Source organism: Rhea americana, unplaced genomic scaffold, assembly GCF_003343005.1.
Source record: "Rhea americana isolate MKP2758 unplaced genomic scaffold, rheAme1 scaffold_335, whole genome shotgun sequence".
NCBI lineage: Eukaryota > Metazoa > Chordata > Aves > Rheiformes > Rheidae > Rhea > Rhea americana.
In genome coordinates this window covers 523,927-548,099 of record NW_028186463.1, presented here as the reverse complement: position 1 = coordinate 548,099, position 24,173 = coordinate 523,927, and the positions used below count along the sequence as shown (strand labels likewise).

Sequence of the window (24,173 nt, the reverse complement as noted above, 5' to 3'; positions counted from 1 at the left end):
GCATCAACTGAGTCATCAGGAAAATTCTGATTGCAGAGCCTTTCATTAGTAATGGGGATATGAGGAGAGGGCCCAGCTGCACCTTTTGACTGATGTTTAAAAAAAAWTTAGTTTACAACTGGGCACCTTTGAGAGTCCTAGATTATGTAATGTCCAGTCTTCTACATTCACCCATTACTTTATRGGGAATTGTGTTCCCTAAGGTGCTAGATACATCTGGAAATTAGTACCAGAGGAATGGTTAATTTAAGGCATCGTTTATTGCAGTGATATGCACCTGTCAAGAGTCTGCAGCAGCAGTTAGCCTTATTATGAAGAGGAGATGAGTCTCTTTGCATATGAGGAATAAAGCCTATGGTTCACGTTTTGGAAATGTGCTCCTGGGAAAAGCAGGCCTGGTTTTGCTGCCTCTGTTGAGGTATCATTCGCTGCGTCTGCAGAGCACCGGCAGGGAGGTGTCAATTTATGCAGAAAGATGCTGTACCTGTTGATTGTGGAAACTGGGACCCTGATTCCCTTGGTAGGAGAAGATAAGGATAAGTTAGGGAGCTGTAACAACCTGACTCTTCTGCCTGTTGGGTGGCCCGAGCCAAGCACTTTGGGAAGATGCCTTGTATATATGTCTTATAAAGGATTATACCTGATGGCTCTGCAGACCGGTGGCTTGCAGGCTGGATGAAAGACTTCTACAAGGCCATCAGTGTCTCAAGGTGCCCTACAGGCTTGTCTCAGCATGGAGGAAACCATTGCAGGTAGAAGCAGTTATTAGATGCAAAGCAGATTGGCACACCACCTTGCTTACAGACAAGTTGTCATTCCACAGGTAGCCCTGAAAGCCGAATCTTTCATCGTAATGTGGGTCGTTTTCCAGTGCTGTAGTTTTGGCCCTTCTCCAAATCTCCAAAGCACCTTCTCTTCCCCTGGCATCCACCCTTATGATTTTTCTGCGTAGTGCTCTTTCATCAGTGGCATACGATGTGACAGATGTATCTTGCTTCTGGTCCTTAGTTCCCTAGTTTGAACTAGATAGTTTGGAGATCCAGGAGTCTCCAGTGATTAGAATGTGCTTTGCCAAACTTTACGTGCCTTTTTTTTTTTTTTTGATGAATGTAGAGCAATGTTTCTATTATGACTTTTAAAGGAATTACAGAAATTACCTGGAATAAGTGCAAAGCTTCTAGCAGCCCCACCTGAAAATCCCAATCTCAAGAATGTATTCTGTCAGCATCTGTGTTGCATGAGCTTGTCATTATGGTCCTGAATTTAAGTATACAGGTTCCTAAATTTTTTTTTGGTCTTTTGGATTCACTACCTGTTACTTAAATTGCTGATAGTGTCCTTCCTAATGAAATTTTTTTATTAAAGGATGTTTTATTAGTCAAAGAATTATTGGGAAAGTAACTTGGTCTCTTTCGTAACTTTTGAGCGCCTGTCATGTCTCTTTGAGCCATAAAATTATGTGGCAATTTCTTGATGTCGTTGTGGTTTTGCCTGTGTAAGTCTAGGAACATGGAAGGAGGGCAGCTTGAGGAGTGTTTATTGATCTTTGTGGTGGTGATGTTCTCATGGTCTTTATAGTCAGCTGAGGCAGTACAGATGTGGAATCCTAGACAGAATTCACTTGGCCTTGTACTTCTCCACTGTCCTGACATTGCCCTATATTCAGAGTTTAAATACCAGAACTTATTTACAAACGTGTTCAAATTTTAATCATTGCGATAAATTTCAGGAAACCTGAGCTGTAATTAAAACTTGCTGCTGTTGACTTCAGATATGATGGATTTAATTTATTCTGCTTCCAACAATGTTTCTAAGAAGGCACCCTTCCGTAAACCTCAGTTTAATTTTCTCTTCATGATTTTTCTATCAGCCACTCAATGATGGGGGCAATTTGATTTCCTTTTTGGATGATAATTCTTACAGAAATGAGATGCTACTTAAAGGGGAGATTTCTAGGAAAGCTGTAATCTCATGAACAAGTGCTAATTTTTATTTTTATTATAAGATGCTGAATTTCTTATATCCTAGATTAGTAGTAAGCTTCAGTACAGTAAATAGCTGACACTTTACTTTTCAAACGTGTGGTGTCAAGGTGACTTCTGAGAGGGATGTGAGGGATGTGGTTTTTTTAAATTGTGATTCATGGGCTGAGTCATAAATTCAGGATGACTTCCTGCATTCCAGACAYGGAAATGCTCCCAGTCATATCGGCGTCAGGCTTGCTTTAAGGATAGTACAGGGCTGTTGAATAAAAAGATTCCACTTCTGGCTTTGTAAGCCCCTGGTCGGTGGGTCGTTGCAAGCTGGGAGGTTATAGTGGGAAAGCACCGCTGCATGCTTGCCCCGTTTTTATTCTTCTTCCTTGGCCGACCTATGGTATGAGTGCTGTGACAGGCTGAGATACCAGGCTAGCTACACCTTTGATTTTATCCAGTCTGCTGATCTTACATTAGGTCTCTGTAATCAAAATTACCGTTTTTCAGTCTTTCTTGTTATTGATTTACAAGAAAATATTCTTCTCTTTGTACCTCCACTACTTTTCCTGTACATCTTTATGATGCCCCCAATAGGAACAACACTGTTTAAAACAGAACAGGGAGGGTATTCCCTTACTGAATGTGAAATTTCTAGTGTTGTAGTCCAGAGGGAATTTCCTTTATGTTTCATTTGCTTCCAGTCCTAAACTATTTTGTAACATTGCCTCGTTGTGCTAAATGTATGCAATGACCACTATATGTCAATTTAAATGAAAGACTTTAAAATACCTTTTTCTTACTGACATTTTTTGTCTTACAGCCCTGGAAGAAAACGTGATTTTTCCCCAGTACTTTGGAACCAGTATTTTGAATCTATGGAAGATGTTGTGGTAGAAAATGAAACTGGCAAGGATATATCCTTTTTTTCCATATTGAACTTTTCTTGTTCTCAGTGACTGGGGTAGTATCATGTGTGTTTAGAGTTTACTGGGATTTGCTTCAGCAATACTCTTTCGTGTATTTCTTCTCTTTCTATCATCCCTCCCCCAATATTTTTTCTTTTGCATAGATTAGTTTCAGTGATCAAAGCTGCATCTGCTAAGCTGACAGATAAGATGTTATAGTAGGTAGAGATACCTAGTAAGGTTGATTCCTGGTATTGCTTTCTTACTCTATTAAATGTTAATTTAAGCAAGTGTTACCACCAGCTGAATAATACATTTTGCAAGGAAAAACTCCTTAGTTCATTAGTTTTAAACCAAATCAAGGTTAAAGGTGTTTATTGATTTTATTAATGACAATTAACTAGCAGTCTATGAACTATATGTTCAGGATCAATATCTGCCATACATCAGGTAAACTGCAACACTAAACACTTAAAGAGTTAATAAAACTCCTGCATATCTTTAAACACCCCTCTATGACTAATCCCAAGAAGTTCTATTTCTGCATGCACRTCACACACACAAACATGCTCACGGTCATGTGCACCTCTAAGCACAAGCGCGAACCCATGCACCCTCTTCTAGGAGTGTGGGATCCCCTGCTTGCCTACACCTCCAGTGGGAGCTGCGGGTGCTCCGGCATTACACATACCGTGCTGCTCCCTCTAGTCAGCTGAAACACGTGCAGGTGAGAATGTGCTCCACAAAGTGACATGCACATGCTTGTAGTATGGGTGTTGTCAGTCCACTCGCTGGAGTGCAGACAGGGAGGTTTCTCTGGTCCAGGCAGAGGTGGTGATGCCAGCAGGGAGACTTCTGGCAATGTCAAACCAGGTTTTAACTGCTGTTGTTCCCACCCCAAAGTCTTCTCCCCACATTATAAATTTTCATGCTTCATTAATGTTTCTTTTGAAGCTGATTGCACTTTGCAAATCTTTCTATAAGTCTTCCAGGTACTGTTTAATCCAGTGATGGCTGCTGTCCTCTTTGATGTGCAAATACCTTAATATGGCTTTGTGTTTTCTCTTCACATGCTGCTTACACCTACTAGCTGCTGTTGTTATCCAGGCCATTTGTTGAGCATGAGCTGTGGTACTGAGATAAGACTTCCCATCAGCTCTGCCTCTGCCTAGAGCTCTGACAAAAGTGGTTTGAGGGGTACTTCAGGGTATTTTGACCTGCTTTACCATCTGCTCTGGACTGCCCAAGAAGCCAGGGAGTAAATCTGTCCCCCTTTCAAACATACCGCCTAAGCCGTTCACTGCCTTGGTGGTGGTCTTTCTGGCAGCCCTCATGAAGGAAGCTGCTGTGCAGGATCAGGGATGARGAACCAGGGTTCCGTTTCTGGCTCTGTCAGTCATCTCTTTCTGTGTGAACTTTGCTAAACAGCTCTACACCTCAGTTTTTTAATTCACTGACTTGTGTAAATATCTTCAAAGCTCTTCCTGAAGTGTGTTGCAGACAAGCGAAGAAGCATTTATAAAAATTCTTGTCATACTTAATTGCGAAATGAAACAGTTTTTCCTGTTTATGTTTAAATTACACAACCTTTTAGTTTAAATACTTGGATAATTTTTAAGCATGCATATCCTAGCTCGACCATTAAGAAAAGTAAATTTCAAACTACTTCAAGCCCAAATTTCGACTTACTTCTGTAATGCTAGTAGCATGTGATGCTTTAAAAAGAGAAAAATTCTCTCTCCTGGTTGTTTCACTCAGCTTGTCATTGTTCTCTGCTCTCAGTAACAGTACTTGTCCAGTTGATCCTGTGAATTTTTCATGATTTATACCTTGTTTGCTTTTGCAACCTGTCATGTGCACCTGCGAGGCTTCTTAAATGACATAAAAAACATAACGGACCTTTTTGGATACATGATGTGCAGAAGCATCTTAAGTTTAAGMAAGTCTTAGTTCTTTGGGATTTATCATGTTACAGCTGTACCTYGTCACCTTTAACAGAATCATAGAATGGTTGAGGTTGGAAGGAACCTCTGGAGATCATCTAGTCCAATCTGCCTGCTCAAGCAGAGTCACTTAGAGCGTGTTAAACAGGATCATGTCGTGGTTTTGAATATCTTCAGAGAAGGAGAGTCCAYAACCTCTCTGGGCAACCTGGTCCAGTGCTCTGTCACTCTCACAGGAAAGAAGTTCTTCCTTATATTCAAGTGGAACTTCTTGTGGTTCAGTTTGTGCCCATTGCCTCTTGTCCTGTTGCTGGGCACCACTGAAGAGTCTGGCCCCATCCTCTTCCCACCCTCCCTTCAGGTACTTGTAGACACTGATAAGATCCCCCCTCAGTCTTCTCTTCCCCAGGCTGAACAGGCCCAGCTCTCGCAGCCGTTCCTCGTAAGGGAGAGGCTCCAATCCCCTCATCATCTTTGTAGCCCTATGCTGGACTCTCTCCAGTAGCTCCATGTCTCTCTTGTACTGGGGAGCCCAGAACTGGACACAGCACTCCAAATGTGGCCTTACCAGGGCTGAGTAGAGGRGCAGGATCACCTCCCTCGACCTGCTGGCAACGTTCCTTCTGATGAAACCCACTGGCCTTCATGGCACAAGGGAACGTTGCTGACTCACAGTCAACTTGTTGCCCACMAGAACTCCAAGGTCCTTCTCCACAGAGCTGCTTTCCAGCAGGWCAGCCCCCAGCCTGTACTGGTGTATAGAGTTATTCCTCCATAAGTGCAGGACTTGCCTTTGAACTTCATGAGGTTCCTGTTTGTCAGCTCTCCAGACTGTCAAGGTCTCTGAATGGCAGCACAGCCTTCTGGTGTATCAGCCACTTCCAGTTCTCTGTCGTCAGCAAACCTGCTGAGGAGGCACTTTGTCCCTTCATTCAGGTCACTGATGAATAAGTTGAACAAGACTGGACCCAGGACTGACCCCTGGGGGGACACCAGTAGCTACAGGCCTCCAACTGGACTCCACGCCACTGATGATGACCCTCTGAGCTCTGCCTTTCAGCCAGTTCTCAATCTACCTCACTGTCTGCTCATCTAACCTATACTTCCTGAGCTTATCTATGAGAATGTTATGGGAGACTGTTGAAGGCTTTTCTGAAGTCAAGATAGACAACATCCACTGCTCTCTCCTCACCTCCCCAACCAGTCATTCTATCATAGAAGGTGTTTAGCATCTGGCCATAGCAGTAAAGCCTGAAGCAAAGAAGGCATTCAGTAACTCTGCCTTCYGTGTATCCTTCGTCWCTAGGGCTCCCACCCCATTGAGCAGYGGGCCCACGTTTTTCCTAGTCTTGCTTTTGCTGCCAATGTATTTGAAGAAGCCCTTCTTGTTGTCCTTGACATCCCTTGCCAGGTTCAATTCCAAATGGGTCTTAGCCTTCCTCATYGCATCCCGGTATACTCTGAYGGTGTTCCTATATTCCTCCCAAGTGGCTTGTCCCCTTTTCCACATTCTGTGTACCTCCTTCTTCTGTTTGAGTTTTGCCAGGAGCTCCTTGCTCATCCATGCAGGTTTCCTGCCCCCTTTGCTGGACTCCTTACTCATAGGGATGCACCGATCTTGAGYTTGGAGGAAGTGAAGCTTGCGTAGCAACCAGCTTTCTTGGACTACCTCCTTCCTTTTAGGGCCTTAACCTGGAATTCATCCAAGCAGGTCCCTGAAGAGGCCAGAGTTTGCTCTCCTGAAGTCCAGGGTGATGACCTTCCTTATTGGCTTGCTTCCTCCACACAGGATCCTCATGGTCACTGCACCCAAGGCTGCCCCCAACCTTCACATCTCCAACCAGTCCTTCTTTGCTTGTTAGTACAAAGTCCAGCAGCACACCTCTCCTTGTTGGCGCTCTTCCACCACCTCTGTCGAAAAGTGATCATCAGTGCTCTGTAGGAGCCTCCTGGACTCTGTGTGCCAAGCTGTGTTGTCCTTCCAGAAAATATCAGGGTGGTTGAAGTCCCCCATGAGAACTTGGGTCTGTGATCTTGAGGCTACTTCCAGCTGTCTGTAGAAGGCCTCACTGACTTCCTCTTCCTGATCAGGTGGCCCGTTAACCTGCCCTTTAGTCCTTACCCATAAGCTCTCGACTTGCTCTTCATCCACCCCTAGGCAAAGCTTAATACATTCCAGTTGTTCTCTTGCATGAAGAGCAACTCAGCCCCTCACCTTCCTGGCCTGTCTTTCGTAGCAGTTTAARTTCCCACATGATAGGTATTAGACAGATGTGTACCTTGGAAACAGCTGAATTAAGGAGTGGAGTTAGTTCCCTCTGTAATGTTACAGCTCCATGAGATCTCCTTGTGCGAACAAACTCCAGCTGATTGAACTCTATGAACTGACACAGCTTACTGTAGCTGAAATACTTCAGAGAGCACCTGCCTGAACTGTTCACAACTAGCAGCTCCATAGGTCACTGCAGTATTGAGCAGAAAAGGGGACATCTTGGTCGATAACCTCAGGTAGCATAGTTAGATTTAGAGGAACGCATTTGTCTGCGGTTGAAAGGAGAATTCCTGTTCTGAAGAGATTATAATTTCAATAGATGAGGCACTCTGAGAGCACAAGAACAGTGGAAGGGGGTGAAGTGACTTGTCCGATCTCTTGGTCACAGCTATGGGAAGCRAACACATGTTCTGACTCCTGGTTCCCTGCCTTTCCCTAAGTGACACTGTTACTAGTGATAGTTTAACTCATTTTTCCATGTCTCTATACTGTAAGGTGACATCATGTACCTTAGTCAAGCTTCTTTACCAGTGTATATTCAAGAGAGTAATTGTATTGCCCTAAAAATTTTGRTTACAGGTTTGTCTGACATGTTTTCTTGGATGTAATAAGAAAATTCATGTGAGTCAAAACTGTGTGCTTCAAAGTGTGTGTTGGTAATGCTTTGATTTTTCCCATAGTCWTTTGATTCATTGTTGTGCACAGAGAAAAATGGGTGCGGCAGAAGATGCAGAGGTGGCAAGGAGGGGGAGACCTGGGTGGTGGGAAGATTAACTTTTGAAAGTTAAAGCGGGTTRTTTTGCTCAGGTTATACTTGCATGTACTGCTTGATCAGAGGCAGAAATGAGGCCTTGTTTAGGCAGCGGTAGAAATGAAATACTATTGAGCGTGTTGGAGTCTCCAGAATATGTTAAACTCAATAACTTATTTCAGATAACTTTATGAAATGTTCTTAACTGTTCATACACTTTTCGAATTTACAAAAGTGGATTGGAGGGGCCTGTCTTGCTGTTGTTACATGGTGGAGGCCATTCTGCTCTTTCCTGGGCTGTTTTTACTGTAAGTAAGCTGCTGATTTATAGTGTATATGTATGCAGATACTATCTTTCAAGCATGGAAGACAAATAACCATTCAACCRTGTTAAGCACAGAAAATCCAGTTCAGAAAACGATGTCTTATAAATTCCTGGTGCGCACCTGACTCGTCTTGTACGTATTTCACTGTCAGTGCATATTATTAAATAGGCAAAGCACATCCAAAGGTTTATTGTCTAGGATTTAGTTAGCAGCAGTGTCCAAACCTATGTCTGCCACATAACTTGCATGTTTTAATGAAGTACCAAGTCATTGCCCATCACAGCAGATCCGTATTTTTCTCAAGTCTGCTTTGCCATGACTACTGGTGAAAGTTCAACAGCTTTATCTCATCACAACAGTATCATCTTTGCATGATTGAGGTCTTGTTTGACTAACCTAGAAATCTCATTTGCTGCCTAAGCAGCTCTCAGAAACATGAAGTGATGWGTCAATGGTCTTTAGACCAGTTAGCCTTTAAGTGGAGATTCAAATGAGTGACAAGAAGGAGTTACAACCAACTGCTTTTAGTGACTGCTATTGAGTGATCCTACTACTCAAAAATGAAACATGTTAGAACAATTCTTTGCTAACTGGGCTGTAATTTTGGTGTTGAATTGTAGTTTGACACCTAACCCAGTTCATTTGCATGTACAACTTCAGTTTATGCAGAAACTATTGCAGATACAGGGCTCCTGGAAATGTTGAAGTTTGTCTTATGTCTATCTTACTAAATTCTGTACATGTTTTCTTGTAGATCATTAGTTACCAAAATGGATGGATCTTGTTTTCTCTGCTAGTCTAGTGTTTATTGTTATGGTAGGCAAGTGCCTTAAATAGCTGTAGGAAAGGTCATTGCTTTTAATCAGACAGAGGCACAAATATCAAGTCACGCTTTCCTGAGTGAACGGACAGGCTTTCTGCAAGACGCTCCCACCCTCTCTAGAGCTCTAGTCCCAACAGCAAAGCCAATACCATTTCTACGCTTCAGGATCTAGGCATAGTTTATGGAATATAGTGAAGTGACTACAGTTATAACACTAGACCTAACAGGAACTGGCTTTTTATGCTACTGTTAGCAGTTAACAAAGTTAAATCATGTACGAGATTCAGATACATTGATGTCTTGCACCTGACTGTGCATCTAGAGAAAGAAATTGCTACAAGAATTAGCTCATCCCTTTGCATAGCTAGTATCAAATTATTTCTTGTTTGTGTTCTGAAATAAGTTTGTCCCAAGCAGTCAAGTGGTAAATATTTGGAATGAACCAGAGCTTAAAGACCCCAAAACTCAAATGGGAAGGCACTGAGAGTAAGTTTCTATAAATGCAATAATAGTCTGCAGGAGCAGGGGGCTGCYTTCTTCTTTTGCCTGTTGGCCTGGTAGCTTCTTGGATGATGTACTTCTCTTACCCGAAATATTTGAGTTTGGGTAAAACTCAGGGCGTTGGAAAGCTTCCCGTTCTGTCACATCATGTTACTGATTCTCGTTCTTTACTCTCTTCTACAATGGTTTGTTTTTTAGCAGCAGACTATTCATCTGACTAGGTGGATTATTCCTTAGCTATATAAGCCCCTTACTACAAATGGAGGTTTCAAGACTTTAACAGGTCTTAAAATATTAACTTCTAGATTCAGTAGCTGGGACAGCAATTACTACAGTCATTTAGGAGCTGAATAGCTGAAGAGCCAAAACATGAGGCATTTTCATGGGTAATTTTCAGATTTCTGCTGGTTATGTAGGTGTTTCTATTAAGAATCTCTCAACAAATTCCCCCGTTCTTGCAGGGCCGTTATTTGAATAATCGATGATTCCCTAACACAAAAGTCTCCCTTTCAGCAAAGAATGCCACTTCATCACTGTGATGCCTGAAATAAGTTATGTAAATTGAGCTGTCAGGAACAAATAAAGAGGCGTAATTGTACATCAGCCTGGTGTTGCTTTAAAAAGATTCCTCCCCTGTTCCCCCCACCCCTTTGTACTAATCAATTTGGTACATTTGGGCATTACTGTAAAATTCTGTTCTATGCGAGCAAATTGAATGTGTGCTGCAAAGCAGCTGCTTCATCTTCATGTCTGCTGTATAGCCAAGGCTAATTTTGGAATACGTGGGGCTTTGGGAAGGGGGAGGGCGTTATTTCAGCATCTGTGCAATCCTACTGCTGCCCTTTGGTTTTTCAGAGGTGCTACAGAGCTTGAATTCATTATCCTAGGAAAAATAYGGAATATCTCATGCCCCATGAAATAAATGTCCTTGAAGATGGCGTTGAACAGTGGTAGAAAGGATGAAGCTTTAGTTAATTATAAATAGGTAACTATAGGTAGTTTATACAGAATATCTTGCTCGCTTTCTGTGGGGCTTTGTGCCACTTCTTAGCAGTGGAGGGTACTTGTTACACCATCCTCGCATTTGGTGGTGGCTCAGGGAATGCTTAGTGTTAGTAACCCTTTTGTAGACAAGGTGTGACACTTTACAAATTTTATTTCTTTGTCCCTTCTTGCAGTCTGCAGTCATTAACAGGATTCAGTGTAGGATTGTGGCTTTAGATCTCCGAGGCCATGGTAAGTAAGAAAAAAAAGAAAAGATTAAAATCGCATAAGTATACCTATATATTTTTTTATATATATTTGCAGTTGAACTAAAGGAGATGCAATGAATCCCTCCCAAAATGGCTGAATTCAGAGGCTAAGAAAACATCCTTAAAGCATCCTTATTTTTATTCAAAAACATGAATGGAAAAGTGGCTTCTAGATTTCCACAGCTATCTAACCTCACGTCAGAAAGGCTGAGACTCCTTGTGCCTTTGTGTGAGGCAGTGGGCTTAATCCTTCCTATATATTGACAGCAACTCCCTCCTTCATGTTTTCATAGGCTACAGGCAGTCTCTACTATAGAAATAGGAGCGTTAACATACATTGCAAATGTGGAGTGGACTTTCAGAGCATTTCTTGCCCCCAAGTTATAATGTGATACAGTACCAACTGTTTCCATTAATTCTGGATTTCTTAAATATTCAACAGAAGTAGGCTCTTTCTTAATGACTGTGCCAAAAAGCTTTGTACAGTTCCTGCTGTAAAGCCTAAGGGGTCTGAAGGTTTTCAGTTTATGTGAAATTAACCTTTTTATTGTTTTTAGGAGAAACAAAAGTTAGGAATCCTGAAGATCTTTCTGCAGAAACTATGTCAAAGTAAGAAAACTTACTTTCTCTTCAGTATTTCACTTTTCACAAATCCTTGTTTTGTTTTCTTGACTGAAATACCAGAAGACATGCAACCTCGTGTGAGGGAGATGGGAAATAGTTTCATTTCACATCCTTCTGCTGGTTACCTCTTGCCTTCCTTCCATTTTGGGATGGTTTGAAATGTACTTGAAATCTCTACCAGCTGAGTCAGGTTCCAAACTGGACTTGTTCTGTACATGTCCTCAGGTTTAAACCCAGTTTAAAGATCAGTGGCTTTATTGCAGTGAACACTAAACCAGCAACATTCTAAAACATGTACTAGAGATTCCCTAATAGAAGGGGAAAGATTTCCTCAGACATAACTGACTTGGACATTTTAACTTGAAATCATTGCTTTAGCTCTTCCTCTGCTCCTTGAGTGAACATGGAGAGCATGCTCACCTTGACTGGAGGCATCCCCAAGAATCGGTCACAGACTGAGACTTTCAAGCATGGAGGGAGCTGCTTTTCCGGACTGTAATGATCTGCTTTGGGATGCAAATCCCCCTCTTGACAAGCTGTAAGAAAAGCAAATACATATTACTAAGCCCATTAGATTATGTCCACACTTAGTGCAAAGAGACTCCTTCCTATGAACAATTAAGTCATGAAGGACTTTGTAACCTTCATATGAACAAATCCACTTGGTTTRTTGTGGGGAGGCCATGTGTGAAATGTATTCTGACTTCCATTGCATACCTTATTGCTACCACTTACAGCTTGTCAGCTCCTGATGTGTTAGTGTYCTGAGGAGATGCCGTATAAAATAATCAGGTTTTTTTTTTTAGATCTGGAGAAGCCCTAGCATGGGTGAAAACAAGTTGCCTTTTGTTTTAAGCCTTTCTGTCCTCCTAGCAATGAGCTTGAAAGTTATTCTAATCAGCCTTTGTATTAGAGCATTAAATTATAGCTGTTTTTCAGATTTTATTAAATCTTTGAGTCATTTTCTTTTTGGCTGAGCAAACAAACTAGGCAACCTTCCTTTTAACTTTTCCATTTACTAGGTGCAGTGCCATCAGGTTTTTCAGTTCCTGTGAATGTTTTGTCAGGAAAGCCACTTTTGATGTCTTTGAGTCTCAAATTGTTGTGGTCTTCAGTAGAGTTCAGGCCTTAGCTCTGCTGTTGCTTAGTTTTTTTGTGACTGGTGTGAGCCAGCATTCACATGTTGCAGTGACAACTTGTGTATAAGAACCTGGAGGTGGGTGCCTTACGGAAAAGCCAGGGAAATTGYTCCTTGCCCTGTAGTAGCTATGCTTCAGAGAGAGTCTGAATCTTGTTGTTTGTGTTTGATGTTGTTAATCTCTGTCTTGGTCAATAGGGCTTGGTTATTTTCCTCTCTTTAATTGGAAAAGACTTCTCCTTTCAAAACTGCTAATTCCTTAATCTACACTTCCATGCAAGAGGATTTGCCAGTTCTGTCACCTTAAATCTCCCACCAACTGATGTCAATGTAAAATGTTCTCTTCAGTTATTTTTGTTCTTGTTAATGAGCATTTTCTGTTAATAGAAAGGGAACTTAGGTGTTTGTTCAGGAAACCATTGGCTTGAGTGATTTCCAGTATTGGTATGTAAGCAAATACACTGGTCACAGTTACTTCTGGGTTAAGTCATAGAATCAGTAATGTTGGAAGGAACCTCTGGAGATCATCTAGTCCAACCTCCCTGCTCAASCAGGGGCACCTAGAGCATGGTAGACAGGGTTGCATCCAGGCGAGCCTTGAAGATCTCCAGAGGAGACTCCACCACCTCTCTGGGCAACCTGGTCCAGTGCTCCATCACTCTCACAGGGAAGAAATTCCCCCTCACCTTCAGGCAGAACTTCCTGTGCTTCAGTTTCTGCCCATTGCCTCTTGTCCTGTCACATGGGACARCTGAAAAGAGTTTGTCCCCATCTCCTTGACACTCTCCCTTCAGGTACTTATACATATTAATAAGATCCCCCCTCAGTCTTCTCTCCTCCAGGCTAAACAAGCCCAGCTCTYGCAGCCTTTCCTCATAGGGCAGGTGCTCCAGCCCTCGGATCATCTTTGTAGCCCTACGCTGGACTCTYTCCAGTAGCTCCATGTCTCTCTTGTACTAGATGGAGAAGACTGAAGGCAAATGTGTGGGGTGGGATCATTAGCACTGGGATGGAGGGAGTGAGCAGACAATTTGGAGCAGGACATCTGGCTTGGATCTGCAGTTTCTCTTCCCATTTTGCAAGTCTGCTTCAGAAACGTATCAAGGTAGAAATGCCGACTGTGTGTTTCTCTCAATTTGGCAGAGATGTTGGAAACGTGGTTGAAGCTCTGTATGGGGACCTCCCTCCCCCTATCATGCTGATTGGGCACAGCATGGGTGGTGCCATTGCAGTGCACACAGCGGCGGCAAATTTGGTGCCAAGTTTACTGGGTTTGTGCATGATAGATGTAGTGGAAGGTAAGTGTGTGTACCCTTGGATATGGTTGTCTTTCATACTGATCTGTTTTTGATTATCCCCAAATCCCTGAGTACAGAGAATTTTGCTCGGTTGTTAAACCAGTTCCAATTCCGTCGTCTTAACAGATGTTACCTGCATAAAATAGTCTTTCTAGTGTGATCCCTCCGTTTGCTTTTCCCAGGTGGGCTCTGCTTTTTTACCATTAATTTACTTGCAGTACTTTCTTGTTAGCGGGGAGGGGTGATGGAGGAGTGCTATTTTCTTTTTCTTTTTCTTTTTCCTTTTTTTTTGAATAATGCATGATGTTGATGAAAGTTTACTGCTTTTTCTTACTATTTGAACTAGTAGAACATTCAGATACTAATTTTCTAATATAGGAGCAGGTATGACTAGAAGACTTAGGACTGTACTCTTCTCAACTGCCTTAAATCCCCAGTGAGCCCCAGCTCTCTCAGGGTATTCTCTGGTAGCCAGTCCCATTTAAAGGGCCAAGCCAATTTATCAGATGTCGTAAAGTAAAAATATTTTATTTTTAGGTACAGCCATGGATGCACTGAACAGCATGCAGAACTTCTTAAGGAGTCGTCCCAAAACATTCAAGTCGCTTGAGAATGCAATTGAGTGGAGGTAATGCATGGGCTTAGGTACTCTCTAAAATCACTTTCCTTTTTAGCCGGACTTGTGAGGGAAACAAGGTGTATATGATTTATCTGTTTTCTCCCAGCTCACTTCCCCAACTATCATTACCAATTCCTTGGCTGATCTGACAAGGAGAGAGAGAGGTCTTGAGGATAATTCATTTTCTGGGAGAGTTGGTTAGGTAATGGAGAAGGAGCCTCTGAGAGCTTTAACTAAGAGGAAGCTTCACTGGTCTTAATTACAACCTCCTTGTAAATGTCCCATCTGTTTGGAATGTCTCACAGTTCTTTTCTATCTGTAAGAAATGGGACTTGCTAATTCTCATGCAGAAGAAATTACACCTTCAGCAGTTGAGTTTGAAAAGACAAGACGTTGTGGTTAGGTTTGTAGATTGGAGAGCAGAAAGTCTAGTTCCATTTCTGAATACCAGCATAGTTTTTCCCTCTTCCTGCGTCAACAATGAAGTGGGTATAACCTTATTTCACTTTTTCTTGTCAGCGGTTCTCCCCTGTAATGAAATACACAAGTCACAATGACTTAGAGGATTCAAATAAGTCATCACGTAGTGTGAGCCATGTATCTGTATTCAGAATGACTTCTGAGAACAGATGATTTGGGGATGGTTTGGGGAAATTGTGAACTGTAAAGGGTTTTTGCTCCAATTTCTGGGCCTGCTAGTTACTTAAAAATGTACCTGTTTTACTTCCATTTTGTAACTATTTCTGCCTTTCTTCTATTTTTTTTCTAGTGTAAAAAGTGGACAAATAAGAAATCTTGAATCTGCAAGAGTTTCTATGGTCGGTCAAGTCAAACAGTAGGTTGTTTTTTCTTTGAACTATTCTTCAAATATTCTTGTATGTTTTACAATACCCATATGACAAAACATAAAGGTACCTGAAAGTGAATATTTTTTCTAGCAGATGCAGGTGTCATTTGGTCACAGGTGATATCCACAGCACCACTGAAGCATAGTTATGGCACTCTGAGAAAAACTGACCAAAATTTCACTGGGGCAGAGGACTCCACCAAGACCTATGTTTTAAAAAGTTAACTGCTGTTGGTTGTGTTATTCCTTGTTTTGGCTGCCTTTTTATATACATTAAGGAAATAGATATTAGTCTGAGGTCACTTCAGAGATGTTGGCCTTCTGGGTATCTTTCACTTCTTACTAGGAACTGCTTAACTGTCCGTTGCGTTTTAGGAGTGGTCCATGGTGAGTTGGGGGGGGCGAGCAGATCAAAATGACCTGCCTGTGCTGTTGCAATCCTTGACACATCTGGAGCCTTTACAGATGTGTCTCATACTTTGTAAAGAGAAGCTGCTGCTTACTTGACCTCCTCCTCTTCCTTTAAGTAGCTGTTGACCCTCACATTTGCACTGGGGTATGTTTGCTGCACAAGCACTCTGTCCTGTGGCTAGTCCTATCTGCGTCTTTAACGCACAGCCACTCTTGCACTTGGCAGGGGGGATTTTTCTCAGCCAGTATCTGAGAAATTGCTGACTGCTCGAGGTTAAAACATGCTTTTTTTTTTGTTTTGTTTTGGAAGGAATCGGTTTCTAGTTTTATTTTCACAGGTGTGAAGGAGCTGCCAGTCCTGAATGTCCTAAAGCCATAGTGGAGGGCATTATTGAAGAGGAAGAGGAGGAAGATGATGATGATGATGAAGGGGGAGGCTCTGTCAACAAAAGGAAGAAAGAAGATGAYACAGAGGTAGGGAGTTTCTTGTTGTATTTTCAATTCATTTGTGKCTTTGCATGAAACTCCCATGCAGGAAAAGTAGCTAGCATTTATCTAAATCATGGATTTAGATATAAATTTAGATATAAATATATATATATATATATGTATCCAATATAAATGGGAGCAACTCCAGTGACCTGAAATATTATTCTGGGGCTATTATTTTCTTTATGGTCTTGCGCTATTGATTCCATCTTGAATGATCAATTTAAAGTGTGTGTTAGCATGTGTGTTTAGTTTTCTTTTCTCRAATGTTTACAGATTTAGTGCATATGGCCTGAAATGAGACTTCTGTCCTGAAGGAAGAATGCTCTTCTCTGAGCCTTGGTGGTATTTTGCTCATTACAAAGACTCATTAGCATTCAGGAGGTCATACAGCYGGTTGCAGCCTAGGAGTCTGAAGTACTCAGGGGAAATAGTTGTAGCCAACTTGGCGCCTTGTGTTTCCATGTCGTCCAGGCCTTGCGGAGAGCCGGGTCTGAATATTCTGACTATTCATGAGCTATCTCTGCTAGTAAAAAAAAAAAGGATAAATTGAGAGCCCTGAAAAYTGCAGGGCTGTTTGTAGCTGCTGCTGCTGCCGCTTTTCTTGCTCCCTACTTCTGTGCTTTGGCTGTGATACGGAGAGAAACTGTCACGTGGAAGAGAAATTTAGAAGCAAGAAGAATTGTCTGCTGGGAGTGTAATCCACCAGAGGGAGCCAGTATTTTTTTAAAAAAACTGTGGCACCGAGAGTTCATTTTGCTTGAGCTGTTTTACTGATTTCTAATGCAGAGCTCTTTCCGTTTCCGGCAGACGAAGAAAGAGCACCTATACACGTGGCGAATTGAGTTGGCGAAAACAGAAAAGTACTGGGATGGTTGGTTCAGGGGTTTATCTAACCTCTTCCTAAGCTGTCCAACTCCAAARCTGTTGCTTTTAGCTGGTAGGTATCTCTTCCAGTTTTGTCTGTTCAATGGCTCTTCGCTTCAGTGGTGTTTCATCTGTTTGTTAGAAAATAGGGTTGGCATTTGGCTATTGTTTTGCACTGAGAATAGCAGACCATCTCTTCCATCCTGGTTTTCCTATGTATCTTGAAATACCATAAACCAGTTCATTTGATTTTTTTTTCCATGCAGATTTGGAATTAGATCAGAGCCTCTGATATCAAAATAGCATATAATGACATACTGTGTATTGCTGCTGTTGGACAGGTGTTTTTATTGTATGGCTGAGATGGCGCTGAACAAACAGGACCCTTTCAAGCTGCTCTTCAGCCTCCACTACTGTTACCTTTTCCTACAGATGTAGGCTGTATTTGAACTTACACCCAAAAGTCAGTGTCACTGTTCTACAGCCAGCTATAGGCTCTTTTGGGGCCCTGATAGGGAATACAGAGCTTAACCAAGCTAAATACCCTTTTCACTTGTAGGGAAGGATATGTTTTTTACATTTTTGACTAGAATCTTTCCGGTCACTCTACTCTCCTGAAATGCATCAGTGAAGCATCCTAGCGGGTATCAGAGATGATGTTTCTTTTACATTTTTCACACCAGATGTCTCTTTCAAAATCTCTAGTAAAGCTCTGCTTTGACAGTCATATTCTCTCTGGCTTTTCACCAATACCTCTGTTTATTTGAGTGTAGGTGTTGACAGACTGGATAAAGATCTAACAATTGGACARATGCAAGGTAAATATTTAATATTGTTACTGTAATGCTCTTTTTGGATGATAGCTTGTTGCCATGGGTACCTGAACGAGAGACAGCTGGAATGGTCTCTTACCAGGTGCAGTCTGTATTAAAACAAATGTGCATTAAAGAATTTAGTCCATTCCAAAGTGATTCCTGACTGTCTGTGGTTGTAGAAGAGATGGAAAAGTTGAGAAGGAAGGGTCTAATTAGTACTTGTGCAGAGCTGTTGCCATGGTTTTTGTTCAGTCTRGTGTTAAATGTTTCCAGTAATGGGGCTGCCACACTTATCTTGGGGGATCAGGATGATTGTGAGGATTTCTTTCTAATCTGTTTTTCCCTTTTTAATGTCATTGCTGTTGCTCCTAGCTAGAACATTTGGGACCATCCAAAACCATCTGGTTTCCTGTTATTTCTGGCAGGCATCAAATAAAGATTAAGCATCTCCATGGATGCATTTTTCCTTCTGGTTTCACAAATTTCCAGAGCAATCGGTACTGGGAAGTAACATGGGTAGTAGGATAGTCATCATGTTAAGGTAGATCTGATAGTAGTCTCAACTCTGAAAGATGGTCTCACCTATCACCTTCTCACAAGAAGTTCTAAAAGATTTTGCTTCATTTTGGCTCCCAGGAACCTACTCTAAGTACAGCTGGGGAAAATGAATTAAGCAGACAATTCTTGCTTTCTGTTTGAACTGTCTGACGTGTGTATTGTGGAGTTTGCCTGAAATGCATCTGTCTTCCTTAATCCCTCTTCACCAGGGGARGAGAGATTTTTACAAACAAACCRTGGTTTGTTTGTAGAGAATGAGAGATCCTTTTTAGAAGAGTTCATAAATTCAGAGTGCTTTTAAGGGTTTGGTGTCTTTAGTCCTACTATTTAGTCTTAGAGTAGATGTCCCCCATATTCACAAAAATTACCTGCCTAAACTATTGCTGATAGAAATCAAGACCACTTAAAAAGCTGCTCCGGTGACTCTTTTCATCTGCAGGGAAGTTTCAGATGCAAGTCCTCCCGCAATGTGGCCATGCGGTCCATGAAGATGCTCCAGACAAGGTGAGCTCCACTGCGGCAGTGAGGCTAGATAGGTCACGGTTTTCACAGCTTAGGTGCTGAAGAGTTCTACCACTTCTGAAGCTGCGATTATACTTCAAGGACTCTTTTGGCAATATCGTAACTGGCTATTCACAAAGCAGCTTGGGTTAAATCATATTTTTTAAGCGAGCTTGAAAGCCTGGGCTGAGATGCAACGTGCCTATGTAACTTGAGACGTGGGGCTTGGCTTGGTTATAGATTTAACACGCAAGCTGGTAGTGATGTAACTAGCTTATCAGATGGAATGTGGGCTGATTTATCCTCCCTGCCTTTTCTCTTCAAATTTTCCACTCCCTCTAGTGTTAAGCTGCAGCTTTTGGAGTTGGTCTGTATTTTGCCAAGTTGGGTGGCTCACATTTTCCAAATATGAAACAAATGTGCCTGGAGTGGTTTACAGACAGTCAGAGCAGCAGTAGTTGCATATATTGCTGAGCTTAGTGTCTAGAGAGACACAGAAATGTGATACACAAATGGAGACTGTGGTTGGAAACACCTGGTTTTGTTCCATGCTGACTGCCATGAATGTAAAACTCAATCTCTTTGTGCTTCAGTTTACCAATGTGAAATAGGGATTGTTATCTAAACATAGTGAGCTCTTAAATTATTTTTCTTTATATTATAAATTGTAAATAGTATTATTACTGTCAGCTTACTGTATTGGGTTATTCTTTATAAGAATAACTTAATAGTGATTCAGCCTGACCTTTTTACCTACTAAATTTAGACATTATTTTAAAAGTACTGCAAGAGATAGCAAAAAGTTTTTCCAGCTCTTGATTGTGTGGTGAGTGTCAGAGTAATGGTGGAAGTGTGTAGTTACTTTATGGTACTGTAACATACAGCTTCTAGTTTTAAAGAAACAAACTTGACCACTGCRTGGTGGGTCCTGAGGAGAGGTACTGTTGCTGCCATTGCGCAGCCTTTGATAACTGGCCGAATTTCTTGTTGTCTTCATGTCCCTTTAAATTCTGATCAGTTTTGCCTTTCTCAGGTTGCTGAAGCTGTTGCGACGTTCCTGATCCGTCACAGGTTTACAGAGCCCATCGGTGGATTCCAGTGGTAAGTCTCTGTGGGTGCTAGAACTGTGCAGTCCTTGAAATGGAGTTCTTGCTCTTACTGTGTGAATTTGTGGCTCTCAGTGTGGGAGGTAGCTTGGAGTTTTGGCGTAATGCTGAAAGCAGCGTGTAAACAAACAGCTTTAAATCATAGCCTGTAGTGTATTTGATGTTTGTGTTCAGTCTAAACTTTTCACATATTAATTTGTGTTAATAAAATCTCCTTCCATGGAAGGAAGGAGAGAAGCAGATCATACCTGGCTGATTTCTTTATAACCTCCTGGAAGGCAAAATTGCAAGCTTTCTGTTACTTAGTTTGAATAGTATTTATTTAAATAGTCAAGTCCCTGTATCTTGGAAGCAATTTGCACCATATTTCTTTGGCCAAGAAATATCAGTGAAATTAGAAAGATAAAGCTGTGTGCTTCATCTTGCAGACTTTATACTTACCTCCTGTGTTTTCTTATCAGAATGAACTACAGCAGCCAGGCCTCTGCAGTCAGCCATACAGCAATGAGAGTAGGTGGTGAGTGATAGAGTTACAAGGTTGACTGAAAAGGCTCCTGCAGTCTCAGTTACAGTACCATATTGCCCTAAAGGCAATAACTAAACCAGTGCTTAGAAGGTATTGATCTATTTTAGAGTCATCTTTCAGGTGAGTGGTAGAGTAAACCAAGCATGTTTCCTCAGCAGCCCTGAAAAATCTCGCTGCTTTTACTTAAGAATTCCTTTGACAGAAATTGTAAGCCCTAAAATGCGTAATTATAGGACTGGCAATACTAGAAAGGGTATTGCTGAGTGATCTGTTTCTCTCTTTTTCCCCTTTATGCTATGCACTTGGGGGTGAAACAGTGCAGTCAGGAGTGCATATTTTAAATCCAATGAAAGGATATAGTGTAGGAAGATATGTAAATGATGAGGGAAGGGAGAAGACCAAAAGACTGTACTGTGTTATAATTTCAAATCCCTACTGGGTATTTGGCAACCTGTGCTATTGCTGCAAGTCTTTAAAGACAGCTAGCCTGTTGCTTCTGCTCTTATGGTTGCAGCAACAGCAGCTTTAAAACAGAAGGCCTGGAGGAACTGAGGTGGCTTGCTAGCCATACTGTCTGATATAAAAAGCTTTTGTGCTTCCTACTGTTAYGTATCTTACAAGTTACAGCTGAGTGCAGCAATGTTGATTTTAACCTACATGATAGATTTCATTTACTTTGGATATTTAACTTTAGGGTGCTAGAGCATCAAATATTTGCAGAGAATACTTGAATTTTAATGTATGACGTTTTCTCCTCTCTCTTTTTTCCCTCCTAGTGTGTTTCCTGCTTGTTAATACCCTGGTGTTCTCGTTAATACCCCGGTGTTCTTCAGCACTGAGTCCCATTGTAAATAAACTGCACCAGAGGCCACTGTGATGTATCCATATCCTTTCATCTCTCCAGTTCAGCAGCAATGAGAAGTTGGTGTGAGATTCATCCCCTAGAACTAGTTCTCCAGGATGTGTAAATGGTTAGGGACTTCCTTGCTGGGAAGCAGCTTATGTTGAAGATCATGCAAAGCTCTCCAGACCTGTGGAAGCAGGATCCTCTCTGCTGCCGCAAGGAAAGACCTCCTGAAATCCCGAGTAGTCAGTCATACCAATCTCCGTGAATTCTCAGGCTTTTTTGGACCCAACTGCAAAGGGGCTGTTGGAAGTCCAGATCCACAGAGGGCATTGCAGCAAATCCAAAGGCTTCAGGATTTCTCCATGGAATCGCCTAATCGTCTTTGAAATGCCCCTTAGGTTTGTTTTGTTTTTTTTTTTTTTAATATATATATTTCTTTCCTCCAAAGCAGACAAGGAATTGGCTTCATTGGGAGCTCAGGGTTCATCTCACCAAGGCCAGCCTTAAGGGTTAAGCTGTGGGAAGAGCCCAGATGCTACTTTCCTGTTCAAATTTGGACAGGAGTGTGAAGCAGAAAGGTGGGAGGGGGGWCTGGGAGCTCCATTTCAGAGAGTCTTGCAGCCTCTCAACAACATTTGTTGCCTCTGAAACATTGCCTCTGAAACAACATTTGTTTCAGGTTCTCAGTGAGACACATAGCCTCAGTAACTCAGTCCACTGCAGGCGTGTAACAGGCAGGGGACTCTGGCCCGCGGTCAYGGGGAAGACCCAAGAGCAGCGGTAACAATGTGATCAACAGGCCCTTTGCCTATTTGGCCGTTCCCTGCCTCCGGAGTGGGTTTGTGCTTCCCTTCTTGTTGCTGCTACACTCAACTGAGCGGAGACCAGCACCTTTTGGATGAAAAGATGCAAAAACGTGCAGCAGATACAATATTGGAAGAGCYTGGAGTCAGTCCTGCTAATGTTGGCACAGGGTTGTAGGCAACTGCTTACTGGGTAATGCTCCTCCCCGGTACTGGAGGAAAGACACTTCCTTGACTCTTCACTGATGCTTCCTAGACGTTTTGCTGCCTGCCTGCCGTGTTTCCATGTAAAAGCAGTAGTTACACAGAGAGCTGTTCTTCAGGGTTTGTCCCTAGGCGGTTTGTCAGATTGGTTTCACTTCTCCTTAAAAAAAAAACAACAACAAAAAAAGACCCCCCAAAACCCCCTCACTCCCGAGCATAAGAGCAGACACGTTTTGGAGCTGTTTTCCTCTCTATGTTGCTGGTCTTCTGAATTTTTTTTTTCTTGCCTTGCATCCGTAGCGCGCTCGTGCTGTATGATGAAAGCGGTGTTTCAACGCTGCTTTGCTGAAGCATAGGTCTGCTGCTGGCCTGGTCGCGGGAGCTGCAGTGGGTGGCTGTAAATACGTCCGGTGCCAAGAGCCATAACGACCGCTTTGCGTTTGGGAGGTGCAGGTGGGGGAAGAGGGAGCGCCGTGAAGAGCTGCWGAAGGCCAGCTGACCGCGGGGATTTATCCCGACAGAGAGCTGCTGTTCTCTTCCGCTTCGCTCGCGGGTGAGGCCTGGGCGCAGCAAGCTGGGGCCTCGCTCTGTGTCCCTTCGCTGACGCACTGGGGCAGGAGCCGCCTGAACTGGAAATAGGAAAGCCCAATTSCAGAGAGCGCCGCTTGCCCCTGGCCCGTAGGCTGTTGGCACGCCGGTGTTGAAAGAGCAGTTTGTGGCTCCTGGCGTTTTTTTCTCCGTAAGTCACCGTGTTAATTATTGTATTAGTTTACTGTGACCTTGATAACGTCCATCCCGGTTTTAGCTGCGAGMCGATTAAAACGGTCTGCAGCGGCCGAGTTCTGAAATTAAATTCTGGAGAAGCACGACTTTGTCCAGATGCATCCTGGAGACTGGCAAGATCCTCGGTCCTTCCCAGATCGCTCCTGTGGCTAAATCATTAGAAACTAAACGAGCAGAGCGTGGCTCCCGAGTCTTATTCTGCGGGGTCCTTGGGCACGTGCCGGCTGTCGGAGCCGCGGGCGCCGGAGCGGCTCGGAGGCTGCGGCGTCGCGCGTGTGCGCGCCGGTGGGGTTTCCGCTCTCGTTCGCTTCTGCGGCTTYCGAGCCCTCTGAAATTTCGGACTCCCCGGAAAGCGGGGCAGAACCCGCTGCTTCGCGTTCGCTGTTCGYGTTTGGGACGCGAGCGAGGGAGCGGATGCGCCGCGGCGTTGCTCCACGCCGGGCGCTCGGCCCCGGACGGATGCGGCGGCAGAGCGAGGATCCCGCCTGCTCCGGGGGGGATTCTGCGCGCCCGGGGGAGTCTGCGCTTCCCCCCGAAACACTAACGCTCCTGCGGCAATTTCTCCTCCCTTTTYGGGGAGGAAGGAGCTACAGGCAGAGAGGAATTGTCCTTCGGTAAAAGGTAGCGCAGGCTGGCAGTCGTGGTGACTGCAGAGGCAAGAAATGCTCTTTTCTGACTCATTTGAAATTGGGAAATCTCAACAATCTCCCCCTCAATTCCCGGCTTTTCCCTGCGGTTTTTCAGAGCCTTCGGCTTCTGAGTGTTGCTGAGTAAGAGCAGCGACACGGGAAGAGGCTGCCTGAACTCGACGGGTGCCGTTGGCATGCTGGGGCTTCTGGATATTTAGAAACCCCTCTCGATCCCTTGGGTCTGGCTGTCGGATTGCGGATCRGTGGAAACTTCCACAACGGCAGACCCCAAGGCTCGGCAGAAGATGCAGTTTGCGAGGCGGGCTCGTTTAAGGGCTGACTCCGTAAATTTCTACTT

At 43.0% G+C, this 24,173-nt stretch overlaps 1 protein-coding gene across 3 annotated transcripts; it reads left to right on the top strand.

Annotated features, from left to right (window-relative positions):
- Positions 1-583: 583 nt before the first annotated feature.
- Positions 584-23,363, top strand: PPME1 (protein phosphatase methylesterase 1). Of its 3 annotated transcripts, XM_085311216.1 has the most exons (16): positions 584-752; positions 2,797-2,891; positions 8,064-8,155; positions 10,676-10,733; positions 11,308-11,359; positions 13,656-13,810; positions 14,348-14,438; positions 15,199-15,264; positions 16,026-16,161; positions 16,987-17,116; positions 17,817-17,861; positions 18,856-18,920; positions 19,951-20,018; positions 20,485-20,540; positions 21,326-21,794; positions 22,076-23,363. In XM_085311216.1, coding segments are annotated over exons 1-14 (1,131 nt in total). In that variant the 5' UTR covers positions 584-675; the 3' UTR covers positions 20,486-20,540; positions 21,326-21,794; positions 22,076-23,363. The 3 variants fall into 3 exon arrangements, with proteins under 3 accessions (XP_085167342.1, XP_085167341.1, XP_085167340.1); XM_085311215.1 differs by lacking the exon at positions 20,485-20,540 and having other exon boundaries at positions 585-752; positions 22,704-23,363; XM_085311214.1 differs by lacking the exon at positions 20,485-20,540 and having other exon boundaries at positions 585-752.
- The last annotated feature ends 810 nt before the right edge of the window (positions 23,364-24,173 follow it).